The following is a 14,703-nucleotide window of genomic DNA, read 5'->3' as shown; positions in this document are numbered from 1 at the left end:
TTCCATTCTCAGCATCATCATATGCGTAGTATCAGTCAATCATAATAGGCCTCAGTGACGTAAGATGCTCAGGACACATTAAAAACCTGCCACTTGTAGTGAGCCCCACACACTTATAGTTTAATAATTAATTATATCCTCTATATAAAGTACTGTGAAAAAGTCTTAGGCACATAAGATGTTTCACAAAAGCATTTGTCTTAAGATGGTTATTTATATCTTCAGCTTTAGTGTGTCAATAGGAAATATACATTTTAGATTCCCAAACATTTCTTTTGCAAATAGAAAAGATTACAATAGAAGAACAGGGAGCCCTACAACAGAATGCCTAGCCCTCACAGACCCCCACTGAACATCAAGTCAGTGTGAGATTACATAAAGAGACAGAAACAATTGTGACAGCCTAAATAGAATTCTCCAAGAAGCCTGGAACATCCTATCTGCCAAAAACCAAGACAAACTGTGTCCAGGTGTATCTTGGAGAATTGGTGCTGTTTTAAAGGAAAAGTTGGTCATACCAAATATTGATTTACCTTTTTATGTTTACTGGACTTTGTATAACATTCATTGATAAATAAAAACTATTTATGGCATTATTTTTCATTATGCCATAAATGACCAGTGACCATAATTTTTCATTATGGCTTTTGAATCAGCTATTCTAATGATGACAAGGATGGTTACACTAGTCAGCACTTTACATAATGTGGGACGATCTTCACTGTACCTTCATTACCTCAGAACAGTGAGGAACTCCCAGGATCACACACCAATTAGCAGTCAAAGAAGGCAGCAGGCATGGATTCAACAGCAGAGTGTCTTAAATGAGTAGTTCACCCGAAAGTGAAAATGTTCTTATCTCATATTCTCAGCTCTTTTGGGCCATAAAATGCAAGTGAATGGTGCCAAAAATGTGAAGCTCCAAAATAACATAAAGGCAGCATAAATGTAATCCATATGACTCCAGTGGTTAAATCAATGTCTCCAGAAATTATTTGATAGGTATGGGTGAGAAACAGATCAATATTTATGTCAATTTTTCCTATTAATTCTCGTCCCTGCTCATTCAGTCTCCACTTTAACTTTAACATTCTTCTTCTTGTGTTTTTTGTGATACACATTCTTAATGCATATGTTCCCTAATGAGCAGGAAGAAGAATTTCAAGCTAAAATTTATTAAATATTGATCTGTTTGTCACCCACACCTATAATATCAATTCAGAAGATTTCAATTTAACCACTGGAGTCATATGGATTACTTTTATGCCTTTGTGATTTTTGGAGTGTACAAATTTGGACACCCATTCACTTGCATTGTATGGACCTACAGAGCTGAAATATTCTTTTAAAAATCTTCATTTGTGTTCTGCAGAAGAAAGGAAGTCATACACATTTAGGATGGCATGAGGGTAAATGAGAGAATTTTCATTTTTTGGGTGAACTATTCATTTAAATGCAAATAAGTGAGCTTTCTTTTGTACAAGTTGTTTGTGAGAAAGTTAAAGAGCAAAGTTAAAATATCACAATCACCTTATATCTGTAAAGCAAATCTGAACTTATACTCATATCAATACAAAAACATTGAAAAGAGCAGTTTTGTTTTTAAAGAAAGAGCCTTTTTTATTACCTCAAGCAACTCTTTACAACATCAGAACATTCATTCACAGAAACAGCAGTCATTTTTTCAGACACAGATAGTACATTTGATTTGATATGAGGTTATAACTTTAGCAATCATTCTATATGTTCAGTAGACAGCCACTATGTGGAACTATAATCAAAGGAAAGGCACAACATAAGGTCATTTATCCAGTGCTCACACCGATTGTCTTCATCTCACAACTATGAGGCCTATATGTCACCTGAATGGAATGACATGCTGGTGTGGGTGACCTTGTTTTGATGAAAAATTCTGCATTCAATTGAGTAGATTAACACAGCTCAGACAGGAACGATGGTGATATAGTGCCATCTGCTGGTACAAAATGTAAAGAAGTAGCATGCACGCATTTGGCAATAATTGTTTTGATCTCTGACAAATGCATAAAAGATTGTAGTGTAATATAACGCATTGCTGTTTGGATGTTGCTTTTTATACATGTAACTAAAAAACTATTTTATATGAATAAATAATAGCTTCATAATACATGTCCATTGAGGTAAGATACATTAGTGCAAATTACATTTCTTCATTATTTTGCAGGCATTTAGATTGAAGTACTCTGAGAAACAGGATCAAAGTAGAACATACATTTGTGACAAAGGAATCCAGATTACAGTTCCACCTAAAATTCCAACATGCACCTGTTTTTTTTTTTTATATATATATTTTTTTACATTGTAGTTATTATATTACCTAGCAGCACTTCAAATGTGAAAGAGAAAAGGGGGTAGAAAAACAGACAGAGCCATAACAAAAATGCCTTTAGAATAAATAAGAGGTTAAATTATTAACTTAACAAGACGTAATAAATAAGGCTAATCAAGCACATAAAATACAACAGTGCATTGCCTTTATTGCTCTGTAAAGCTTGTTTGATTATATAACGACCAAAGTGCAATATCATACTACTAAGTAGACCCTCAAATATTATATATCTTTAACACCAATTTTGTTTTCAAGCACTGGAATTACAGCATTTCAAACTTCAAAACTAGGTATTGAAGTATTTCAATACATTTCACTGCCTTTGCACCAAAGCGTCCCATTGTATATTTGACAAATAAAACCATGCTGCACTTTGATTCTAACTTTAGTTCAAGTTCAACTTATTATTTAGCAACACAATCTGCAACCCTCTAAATCAAATATTTTCAGTCTCTTGGTATTCTAGTGTCTGATCATTCAGGCTTTGGGTCTGCTCATTCGGTCCATGATTAGAAAGTCCGTTAGAGGTGCTTTTCCTATTCAGCTTGTCAAACTCCTTAGTGATCTCTGCTAGTGTCCTCCCTTTAGTTTCAGGTAAAGTAAAACCAATGAAAAGACTTGCAGCCATACAAACTGCACCAAAGGGGATGAAGCAGAACTGTCCTAAACCGTTAACTATAAATGGGAATGCCATGCCTATAAGCAAGAGACTAAGCCACATCATGGAGCCAGCAATCATGTAAGCCGCAGGCCTTGCCATTTGATCAAACAGTTCGGCAGGAAGAATCCCTGTGACCCCTGCAGGACCCATGCCAAAACTCAAGATGTAGGCAAACACACAAACCATACTCAGATAGGGCATGCCCTCTACTTTGCCTTGCAATGAGAGAGCCACAGTGAAGACCACGGCCCAGCAAGCCATGAGCATATACCCGCCTGCAAGAAGCAATCTGCGGCCAACATGCTCTATCAGTAGATTACACACAATGGCAGAGGTGAACTCACAGGCACCTGTGCCAATTGTGACATACTGTATCTTCTCTATAGGAATACCAGCTTCCTGAAAGATATAAGAGGCGTAGAAGTAAATGGAATCATTACCACTCAGCATCATAGCACTACTGGCTACCATAACAGTGAAGAGCTGCCTGCGAAGACCTTGGTCGGTGAAGAGTTCCCACAGAGTTTTGGCACGAGTGTCACCGGTTCCTGCCTGCTCATGAAGAATCTCTTCCATCTCTGCATTAAAAATACTGCATGCTCGAAGCTGTTTCAAGGCTCTGCCACATGCCTCTCGGTCTCCTCGGTCAATGAGCAGGTAACGTGGGCTCTCTGGAAACCAAGGCAAGGTGAGCATCTGCAATAGGCCAGGAAGAGCATTGCTTGCCAGTAGATATGGCCAGAGGGTCTCTCTGCCCAGGACTTCTGTCAGACCAGTGACCTGGCCCAACAAGATTCCTAGAGCAGTAAAAACAGCAGAAGAAAAGGCCACAGCACCTCTTAGGTCCTTAGGTGCGCTCTCTCCAAAGTACATGGGCTGGACGTTCATACTAACTCCAGCATTGACTCCTACAAGTAGACGAGCAAGGATAATCATTTCAAAGGATCCAGCTGAGCGACTGCTCAAAGCCAGGATGGCACTCATAAAAAGGAAGCAGTTGTTCAGTAGCAGAGCTCCCTTGCGCCCAAACTGGATTGCCATTGGGCCAGCGAGCAGGGATCCAAATAGTCCACCTAGTGAGAAAGCTGAAACTATAATGGTCCATATCAGTGTCACCTGACTAGACTCAAGAGCTGTACCCCATCTCTTCATACATGTCTCATTAATGAACGTCTGCACATGAGATGTGAGTGCATTGATGACTGAAATATTGTAGCCATACTGAAAAGTGCCACCAATGGCTGCAGAGCACACCGTTAGTGCAAGAGTCCATGTGCAACCTTCTCGTTTTTTATTAGCTTCATTCATTTTATAAAACAAAACAGAAATGTATAGGACCAAAGGAGAAAACAAGTAACTCACGTTTACATATCTGTGCCATTATCGAAACATAATAAAAATGAAATATTCCCTGTAGGAATACAAACTATGTATATAAACTTTGGTTTAGCATACAGGAATGCTAAACGATACTGTGATCTCCGTTATAGCGGAAAAGCATGTCATTGAACTGGTCAGACTGAGCGCTTCCTTATAAATGACGTCAGACTTTGTCCATCTTTCAAAATAAGAGTCCTTCGCGTTAACGTTATTACAGTACAAATGAACACTGAACTGAACATGCGTTGACGTTAACATGTTGTGTTTGACAAGCCATATTTAGGCTATTTTCGCTACAAAGTAATCAAGAAGCAGACTGAAAATTTTACGATTTTAGAATCTTTTGGTGAGGTCATACTATTTTGCGCAAATCTGGTCGCTTCCTACTATTCTTAGAGGTAGGCAAAAACGCTTTGGCAGCGGTGGGATTCGAACCCACGCCCCCGAAGAGACTGGAGCCTTAATCCAGCGCCTTAGACCGCTCGGCCACGCTACCTCATTCCATTTGCAATATATTTTGAGCTGTTTTACACCGAAAGGAATCTTTAGAGCGTGTAGCAACATTTAAATTTGGATTACGCTTATTTGTGAACTAATGTGCACTTTGATTTCAGAGTGAATTTAGTTGAACAGCCACACCTGATTTTCATAATTGATTTTAAGATCTGTCAAAAAACAGACAGAGGGATAGTTCACCCAAAAATGAATTATCTCGTTATTTACTCACCCTCATGCTATCCCAGGGTCGAAATGACTTTCTTTCTTCGCCAAACACATTTGAAGAAAAATGTAAACATATCTTAGCTCAATAGGTCCTTAAAATGCAAGTGAATGGTGATTTCTCTTCACAGACAGTCTGCATAAACGGCATCGAAATGACTCCAGCGGTAAAATGAATGTCTTCTAAAGCGACTCGATCACTTTTGGTGCAAAAAAACATAAATCTTGAAGCACATTTTTAAAACTAAATCATGCTTCTGTTCTGCAGCAGTATGCATGTGTGACTTAATTGCATCAAAATGTATCATATCACTTTAAAAAAGGCATTCGTTTAACCTCTGGAGTTGTGTCAATGACGTTTATGCTGGCTGTCTGTGATTTTTGGAGCTTCAAACGAAAAATGTCCATTCACTTGCATTTTAAGGACCTACTGAGCTAAGATATTTTTAAATTGTTCTTCAAATGTGTTCTGATGAACAAAGAAAGTCATACAAAGTGTAAATAATGAGAGAATTTAAATTTTTGGGCGAACTGTCCCTTTAACAAGAGCTCAGAGATTAAATGCTATCAAAAGTTACATAAATGCCACTGGAATTCAAAATGAGGGGGCAAATATTGCCCCATAACTGAAGAGTTAATTTCTGACCCTGTTGCTGCAGTAGACATATAGGCAGTAAGTAAGTAACTGTAAAGTACTCATCTTAGAGCTAAATTTCATGAGTTCATTACAAAATTGTAAAAGTAAATGCTGGATCTCTGTTTAAAATACAGACCACAAATATGTTTTATTGTTGTTCATTTCATTGTTTGACGTACATTTTTAGAAATTGGAAAGGGCCTTTGACTTGGACCAAAAGATAACAAGTGGTGGAACCACTGTGATACCCTTCCTGCCATATAATAGATATACTGTATGTTTTTTAAAGGCCTTGCAATGTAATTGTAAAAGGAAATTAGATTTGCGTAATTGATCCATGATGATACATTTGGAAGGGAATTGTGCAGTGGCGGAGGAAAAATGTGCAATATACAGGCAGTAGAGACAGTTTCTCATTAATATTAAAGCGTTAATAGGTGGACGATTAAACAAAACCGCTTGGCCTAATGAATAAGGCATCTGACTTATAGGATCGAGGGTCCGGGCCTCTTCGTGGTCGATCTGTAGATGGCACAAAGCCTGCACTAAATATCTATCAAATACAAATTCTGATAATCTGGAATGCTTCTACAGACACATAAAAAACTATTTTCTAAAGCCGAAAACATAGGCTACTTTGGTCAGACAGTACAGGATGCGTAATGCAAATATCGTCATCAGCAGAGTATCAGCTAGAGTGCTGAACGCTCATGGCCCAATGTTTCTAACCGCGCGTCTTTGACGCGAAGAATGCCGGTAAATAAGGCAAACAACAACAGTGTATGTGTATGTCAACAGCGTGTGTGTGAGGTGGAGGGATGGATTATGACTCGCAAAGGCCCCGGGGCCATTTATCTCCAAGGGCCCCCATCCAAAAGTTGTTTAGTTTTCATTGTTGATGGGTTTTCGAGCAGGGTATGGCCAAACTGGATCACGCAAACTTAAAGCCTAGGGCCCCCCCCCCGGGCAGTCAAGGGCCCCTGGTGGTCAAGGTCCCTGTGCACTGGCCTCATTGGCCCGGTTGGTAATCCATCCCTGGTGAGGATGTCAGGAGATACCTGCATTTGTTGCCCATATCTAGAGTCTGAAGGAGTATAAAGACATCTTTATGGGTCTAAACTCCTGAGACAAATAGTCCGGTGAATTGTAGCAATCCTAGCGCGCATGCACCAACTTCCTGTGTATGCTGCACCGTCTTTGACAGGCTCACATTCGGCTGTACTCAGACGCTGAGCGTTCGCATCAAAATAGTATACTTTGGTCTTAACGTGGGGTCCATGTTCTGGCAATTGTTAAATTATATTTGTGACAGGGCGGAGGGCGGGGCCGGGTCGTGTGTTTTTTTATTTTTTTTATTTACATCTAAACATAATTTAATGAAATATATCACAAAACTTTCTTATATCCGGATGCTGTATTTTCAAATGCTAGGTCTCAGTTTCAACTAAACTGGTCTTATTCTCCAGGCTGGCGATGCCATGCATCGATCTTGTTTGTTTCATCTTCGCGCCATAAATGAGATTTCTCCCCCCTCGAACTGACCGCATGTTCTGCTTCTGTCTTTATCTAAAACGTGTTTGCGCCATTATGTTTTGTATTGTAAATAGTGACTGTGATCAATGTAGTACAGCTTAAACCTAAACTCACTCTAAAATATTTAATATAATGTGATGAAATCTGCAAAAATAATTACTAAGTAGGGTACAAAAGGGGTAAAGGCTCAATTGATTTTACTTTTCTCCAAATCACTAAATAGTGAATAGCTGTCTCAAAAACTACCACAGCACTTTCCTAAACATCTGTTCGTCACAACATTTTTCTGATCCATGAGATCTTTGCGTGTCATGTCTAAAGGTTGTCTAATAACCTCTAATATCCTAATATCTAATCTGTATTAATTTGTAAAATGTTGCAAATTTACGTTGCTAATGGAAATCCCTGAAATTAACACATTTCTTTTGAGACAAAATACTTATTCATAATTTTCAGTTTTGTTTAAGGTCATTTTTTCAATAACTGTCGAATAAGTTAAAGGATAGTATTTGGGGTAAAAAGCCCCCCTGTTGCAGGGGCTAAAGACCTCTATAAAAAAAAACATTTTCTTAAGTGGGGCAAATTTATTTGTTGTGAAAAATGTTCAAAGTGGGCTCACAGTGATTAATTCAATCATAATAGAGATTATTCTGTTTATAGAATACCTAATATGTTATAAAATGCCAAATGTGTTTGAAATTAACAGAACATTATATTTTGATTGAGCATCATCTTAATTTTTTACTCGAAAAAGTATCTTGCTGTCTCTATTATTTGCATTAGTAGACAATTGTGCCCAATAACTATTGGCCTGGTATCTACACGATACAACTTTAAAACCCCTAGGGGCCTTTAACCCCAAGTGTGGGGTAAAAAAATAAATAGCCTAAATCCACATATTCTTGCATAAATAAACATGTATAATTAAATGTGTGAGGATATACAAATAGCAGATCACCTTGATCACTCAATTAAACCAAATATTAGGAGTAGTGGCTGATGGAGTTTCCATAAGCCTAAATCATTAAATAAAATAAAAATATTTATAACAAAACTCGTTAATTTGCACAAAACATGAAAGTTTACCAGATGATGAAAAAAGAAAGAATACAAAATGTCTTATTATTACAAACATTTCTTATTTTGTTATGTTTTTGCTTTATTGTCTTCCTCCGGTTGGTAAATCAAGTCCTTAAAGCCCAGTTTTAAGGTTTAGCCATCAACGGTCTGCAAAGTAACTAAAACATTTAAGATGATTAATTCCTGGTGCACTTGTACTTCTCCCAACTTCAGGTCAGGTGAAATGAGGTCAGGGAAACTCACCTGTTCATTCTGCACTCTAAATACTCCTTTGACTGTATCCGACATTGTGAGTTGTCAAAATGGTTATCTGTAAGGGTGCTTTCACACTGGCAGTTTATTTTGAAACAGAGCACGAAAAAATGAAAAATTGGTAATGTGAAATCTGTGATGCGGATAGGGGTACCGAAATTGAGACTACCTGTAGGAGGTGGTTTGAGTTCGGTTGCAATGGAACTGTAGCGCGATTCACGTGAATGTGAAAGCAACTCGGACTCGGGTTCGCACTCGTTCAGGAAGTGAAGTAACCTGCGCATGCGTTTTAGCCGATGACGACATCATTCATTTTGACAAGTGGAGTGGTGGGCTAAAGCACTAAACTGTTAAGCAGAAGGTTGTAGGTTTAAACCCCACAGCCACCACCAATGTGTCCTTGAGCAAGGCACTTAACTCCAGATTGCTCTATGGGGATTGTCCCTGTAAAAAGGGCACTGTAAGTCGCTTTGGATAAAAGCGTCTGCCAAATGCATAAATATAAATATATAAATATACACAAGGATCCACACATTCCTGAAAGTCCCTAAAAAGTGAGTGTGAAACCAGACCAATACTGCGGGGGGCACCAGGAACAATCACACTCGGAAACAGACTGCAGCAAAGCTGCCCAGTGTTAAAGCCCCCTTAGGCATCACATATATGTCTATTTGAATTATTTACATTCACCTGTGTACACAAAAATTTGTATTGTTATGTGTGTGAAGTCACAGTTATTGATATTGTCTGCTTTTTACTGAAATGATCTAAGGGAAATGCTCCTTTGTCAGGTTGACACGGTCGGAACGTCTTGGTTCTGAAATTCATTGCCATTGCCATTTTGTCCTAATATAAAATCTACAGAATTGAGGTGCAAAAGAGGAAAAACTACATCAGCTAATGTGAGGATATCTTCTTCTTCTTGTTTAATGACCATTCACTCCTTAGGAGTATTACTGCCTCCTACTGTACAATATACGGCTTGCGTGGGTGATGAATTTGCATTGCAATAGTTTTGTAAGGATGCGATACTCCATCCTGCTTCTGAAAAAATCAGAGCCCAGGCTTCAGCTTGCACTGCGTGTTAAGCACCTCCAGCTTTCACATTGGGTTCCTCAAATTCCAGAGCAGGGCAAAGCACTATCATCCTTACACATGCCCTATTAATTTTATGTAAAAATGAAAAAAGTGCCCTCCTCTCTTTCTGATCTTACAAACAGGATGCTTTTAAGAGCCGAAGAAGAATCTGAGCATATTACGACCTTACTTGGTTTAACCTTTTCAACCCATTGCAACCCTACTGTTAAAGCAGTTAATTTCACAGAATATAGGCCTACATACAGTTCATTAGTTAATTTCAGGCTTATCTTTATTTTAAATTTAGGGACAAACATGCCTATTCTAACTTTTTGACTGACTGGTTCTTTAGAATCATCTGTGAACACCTTTAAGACAAAATTAAATTTCCCTATCAGAAAAGCACTTACTTCAGCTCCTGTATTATATAATCTTTTTACAGGCCTCTAATAAACTCAGCTCAAATCTGGAACCTTCCACAGTGGAGTACCAGGCAAAGACAAATTAGGGCAAACTGTTTCATTTTCAAGGCCACATTCCTTGACCCACTGTTCATACTTCCACCCAAGACTGGCACCTCCATTACTTTTAGATTCCCAACAATCCTCGATAACTATGCAATTATGTTGACTGTTTACCGCTCCTTGAAGATTTACCCAGTATGTTACAGCTAACTTTTCCTTCTCAAGTCTAGTGGCATCTCTCCCATTTCTACCATGATTGCATCTAAAGGAGATTATATTATTGCTCCACAGCTTATTCTTAATGCTCTTTGAGCAAGGGTTTTCAAAGTGTGGGGCATGCCTCCCTAGGAGGGCGCTAGAGCATGTCAGGGGAGGCACGGAGAGTGGAAACATATTTTATTAAATAATTAGTATGGATATACAGTATCTGTATTGAGTTGAACTATTATATTATATTTAAAACAAATTTTAAACAGTTCTGAAAATAATAGGCAATCTAGAATCTTTGTGAAGTTTCTCTGTTATTTGTCAAGCCTGCCAATAAAGCAGAAGTGACATACAAGTCTGTAATTACAATTTCTGAGACCACCAAATTCAAATCCTTCAGATTCAGGGGTCAAACCCAAATGATGACAATATGATGAGTTGTATTTAAGTTTAGGATTTACATGGACAGGAACAGTTGATGAACCACAATGTGTCGTTTGTCATCATGACTTAGCTGCTGCCCCAAACACAATGCACCCATAGTCTATACTAGAACGTATTAGAGCTTGGTATACATGTATCAATTAACTATTACTAGCTCCCAAGTCATAACTGGCTATTATATACTGTACTGTGTAATTCATTACATTTTTACACTTCTTTTCAATTTTATTAATGTTCCGTTGCCAGGTCAGTTTCTTATCAAAGCACAGACCAAGATATTTGAATTCTGTCACTCTTTCTAGTGGTTGACCATATAAATTCAGGGTAATTTGATCCATATTCCTTTTCCTTGTAAAGTTCATATATTGAGTCTTTGGTACCGAACACTTTAACCCCCAATCCAAAGACCATTCCTCAGCCTGTCTTATTGCCTCCTGAACCCTTTTAACTACATTTTATTCCTGCCTCTTTCCTATATTGTTCCATCATCCACATTTAGAGACATTCCCATATCTAGTTTAACTCGGTCAAACACATCATTAATCATTCAATTAAACAAAATTGGGCTAATTACACTGCCCTGAGGGATCCCATTTAAAATATCATGTGAAGCAAAGGGTTCTTCTCCAATTCTTATGTTCATTCAAATAAAAAATGTAGAACCCAATTATTCATTTTCCTCCTGTGAATGACTCCACAACACTAGGGAAGGAGGACACAGCCATTTCAATGCTTTACAACTTTCACAGACTCAACAGTTCAGAGTCTCATAGACAGTCAAACTCGTAACACTTTAGAATACTGTATCTTACTTAATGCATAACTAATAAGGAATTACTGCAGAACTAATAGGTAATTCTTCATTAACACTTAAGTCACTACTATTAACTACTAAGGAAGATGTGTTAACTAATCAGTAATGGCATTTTATAGTTGTGTTAACTAACGATTAGCTAATCAATAACTATTGAATTCAGTCATGCCTCCTGATGAACTACTTTTAATTATCTACTAATTCAGCTTCAGGAGAAATAATTATTGAGTAAATACTAATGAACAGTTGATTAATTACAATTACAATAATATCATAACTATTAGCCATTACAATATTCAGGTTGTGGCCCTTTCTTTTTGAATATACAACCTGAATATTGTAATGGTTAATTATTATGATATTATTGTAATTGTAATTAATCGACTGTTCATTAGTAGTTACTCAATAGTTACTTCTGCTGAAGCTGAATTAGTAGTTAATCAGGAGGCATGACTGAATTCAATAGTTATTGATTAGCTAATTGTTACTTAACACAATTTTAAAATGTTATTACATACTGATTAGTTAACACATCTTCCTTGGTAGTTAATAGTAGTAGCTTAAGTGTTAATGAAGAATTACCTATTAGTTCTGCAGTAATTCCTTATTAGTTATGCATTAAGTAAGATACAGTATTCTAAAGTGTTACCTCAAACTCATTTAGCTTCACATCATAAACTCATTAGCTTCACAACATAAACTTATTAGCTTCACAACATAAACTTATTAGCTTCACAAGCATCATAGGTATCCTTGTTCCAGACTCTCTCGGCCTCTCTTCTGGTGGCATGGCCGTTTATATGCTGCTCTCCCCATGCTCACTGGAATTAGAGACAGGTGTTAGACATAATCTAGCTCAGGTGTAAGTGCTCTTACCACTTTCCCTCTCTCTGGACAGACGCTCGACAACTCCCACACTGCCACATATCACCACTGCCCGACTCAGTCCGGGGAGCCGTCCAGCCTGTTTACCTCCCCTCCCCATTTCTGGAAATAAGTCGGCAACAGCCATCTGCACCCCTGGTGAACCACCATGAATTTAAGGTCTGGATAGCCAGATACCACTGGGTGATCCACGTGTTGGTATCCTTCATGCGGTGGAGCCATTGGAGTGGGGCGTGATCCAAGTAGAGGGTGAAGGCCCGCCCCAGCATGTAGAAACAGAGATTAAGGACCGGCCACTTGATAGCCAGATACTCCTTTTCAATGGCACTGTACTATGTTTTGCTCAAGGAGAGCTTGCGGCTGATGTACAGAACTCGGCGCTCCTCCACCTTCACCACCTGTGAGAGTACGGCCCCCAGCACTCTGTCTGAAGTCTCCATCTGCAATATGAAAGGGAGAGGGAAATTAGATGCATGTTAAAGCGGCCCCCCACAAAGTGCTGCTTTAAGCTGCATAAATGCCTGTTTGCACTGCTCTGTCCACTGGACCAGGTCTGGAGCCCCCTTTTTAGTGAGATCAGTCAGCAGGCTGGTGACATCTAAATAATTAGGCAAAAACCTCCTATAATAGCCAGCCTGCCCCAGGAACTTTCTCACCCCATTTTTGGTCGTGGGAGGTCGCAATCACCAAAGTCTTGTCAATATGGGGACGCACCTGGACGTGGCCCTGATACCTCCACCAGCCCAACCTTGCATTTCTTTGGGTTTGCTGTTGCAGCGACCTCAGAACCGCCCTCAGATGCTGCATATGCCGCATCATCTAAATAGGCAGCGGCATAATCTGAATGTGGTCTGACGATTTGGTCCATGTGGCCGGAGCCCCAAACAAACCGAACAGAAGCATCACAAATTGGTGTAATCCAATAGGTGTGGAGAAGGCTGTTTTTTCAAGGGAAAATTGTGTCAAGGGGATTTACATTTACATTTACATTTACATTTATTCATTTGGCAGACGCTTTTATCCAAAGCGACTTACAAAAGAGGAAAACATCAGCGAATCATCTTAGGGAGACAGTGGTACAAAAAGTGCCATAGTACAAAGTTTCACTATCATCAGAATAGTATACAAAACAAGATTTAAGTTCAACAAGAACTGTAATATATATATATATATATATATATATATATATATATATATATATATATATTTTTTTTTTTTTGTGACCGGTTAAGTGCTTTTGGAAAAGATGTGTTTTTAGCCGTTTTTTGAAAATAGAGAGTGAGTTAGCTTCCCGGATTGAGTTGGGAAGGTCATTCCACCACCGTGGTATGATGAAACTGAAAGTCCGGGAAAGTGTTTTGGTGCCTCTTTGTTTTGGTACGACAAGGTTCCTTAGCCGACCGCAGGCTTCTGGTGGGAACGTAGCTCTGCATAAATGTTTTTAGGTATGCTGGAGCAGACCCAGTGACTGTTTTGTATGCCAGCATCAGGGCCTAGAATTTAATACGTTCATGAACCGGAAGCCAATGGAGAGAGACAAAAAGTGGTGTAACATGCGCTCTCTTAGGTTCATTAAAGACCAGACGTGCTGCTGCATTCTGGATCATTTGGAGAGGTCTAATAGCACATGCAGGAAGGCCTGCAATGAGAGCGTTACAGTAGTCCAGTCTAGTTATGACAAGGGACTGAATGAGCAGTTGTGTGGCATGTACAGAGAGGAAGGGTCTTATCTTCCTGATATTGTAGAGTGTAAATCTACATGATCTTGCAGTCTTTGAAATGTTGTCTGTGAAATTTAGCTCATCATCAATGGTTACACCTAGATTTCTGACCGTTTTGGAAGGTGAAACTGTAGTTGGACCCAGCTGCACGGTGATGTTGTGTTCAACAGTAGGGTTGGCTGGAAAGACAAGGTGTTCGGTCTTGGCTGGGTTGAGTTGATGGTGGTGTTCCTTCATCCAGGCTGAGATGTCTGGCAGACAGGCAGTAATTTGAGCGGTCACCGTGGTGTCGTTGGGCTGGAAAGACAAGTAGAGTTGCGTATCATCAGCATAGCAGTGGTAAGAGAAACCATGTGACTGGATGATGGGTCCCAGTGATGTTGTGTATATGGAGAAGAGAAGTGGCCCAAGCACTGATCCCTGAGGTACCCCAGTAAGTAACTGGTGTGGCTTGGATACC

The 14,703-nt window shown here is 38.9% G+C and overlaps 2 protein-coding genes and 1 non-coding gene across 3 annotated transcripts in view; all 3 read right to left on the bottom strand.

Annotated features, from left to right (window-relative positions):
* Positions 1–1,621: 1,621 nt before the first annotated feature.
* LOC127633763 (solute carrier family 2, facilitated glucose transporter member 11-like) lies at positions 1,622–4,544 on the bottom strand. Its single transcript, XM_052113046.1, has one exon. The coding sequence runs from the start codon at positions 4,335–4,337 to the stop codon at positions 2,805–2,807; it is 1,533 nt and encodes a 510-aa protein (XP_051969006.1). The 5' UTR covers positions 4,338–4,544; the 3' UTR covers positions 1,622–2,804.
* A 279-nt stretch (positions 4,545–4,823) lies between these two features.
* Positions 4,824–4,905, bottom strand: trnal-aag (transfer RNA leucine (anticodon AAG)). The gene has a single exon. It is a non-coding gene; the product is annotated as a tRNA-Leu (tRNA).
* Positions 4,906–12,854: 7,949 nt separating this feature from the next.
* LOC127633192 (uncharacterized) overlaps positions 12,855–14,703 on the bottom strand; it is a 29,790-nt gene continuing 27,941 nt past the window's right edge. The window contains exon 6 of the mRNA XM_052112060.1: positions 12,855–12,962. Coding sequence (XP_051968020.1) covers positions 12,855–12,962 — 108 coding nt within the window. The remainder of the gene's footprint in view (positions 12,963–14,703) is intronic.

The sequence above is a fragment of the Xyrauchen texanus genome, chromosome 40 (genome assembly GCF_025860055.1).
Source record: "Xyrauchen texanus isolate HMW12.3.18 chromosome 40, RBS_HiC_50CHRs, whole genome shotgun sequence".
Classification (NCBI taxonomy): Eukaryota; Metazoa; Chordata; class Actinopteri; order Cypriniformes; family Catostomidae; genus Xyrauchen; species Xyrauchen texanus.
This window is presented reverse-complemented; position numbering and strand designations above follow the sequence as displayed.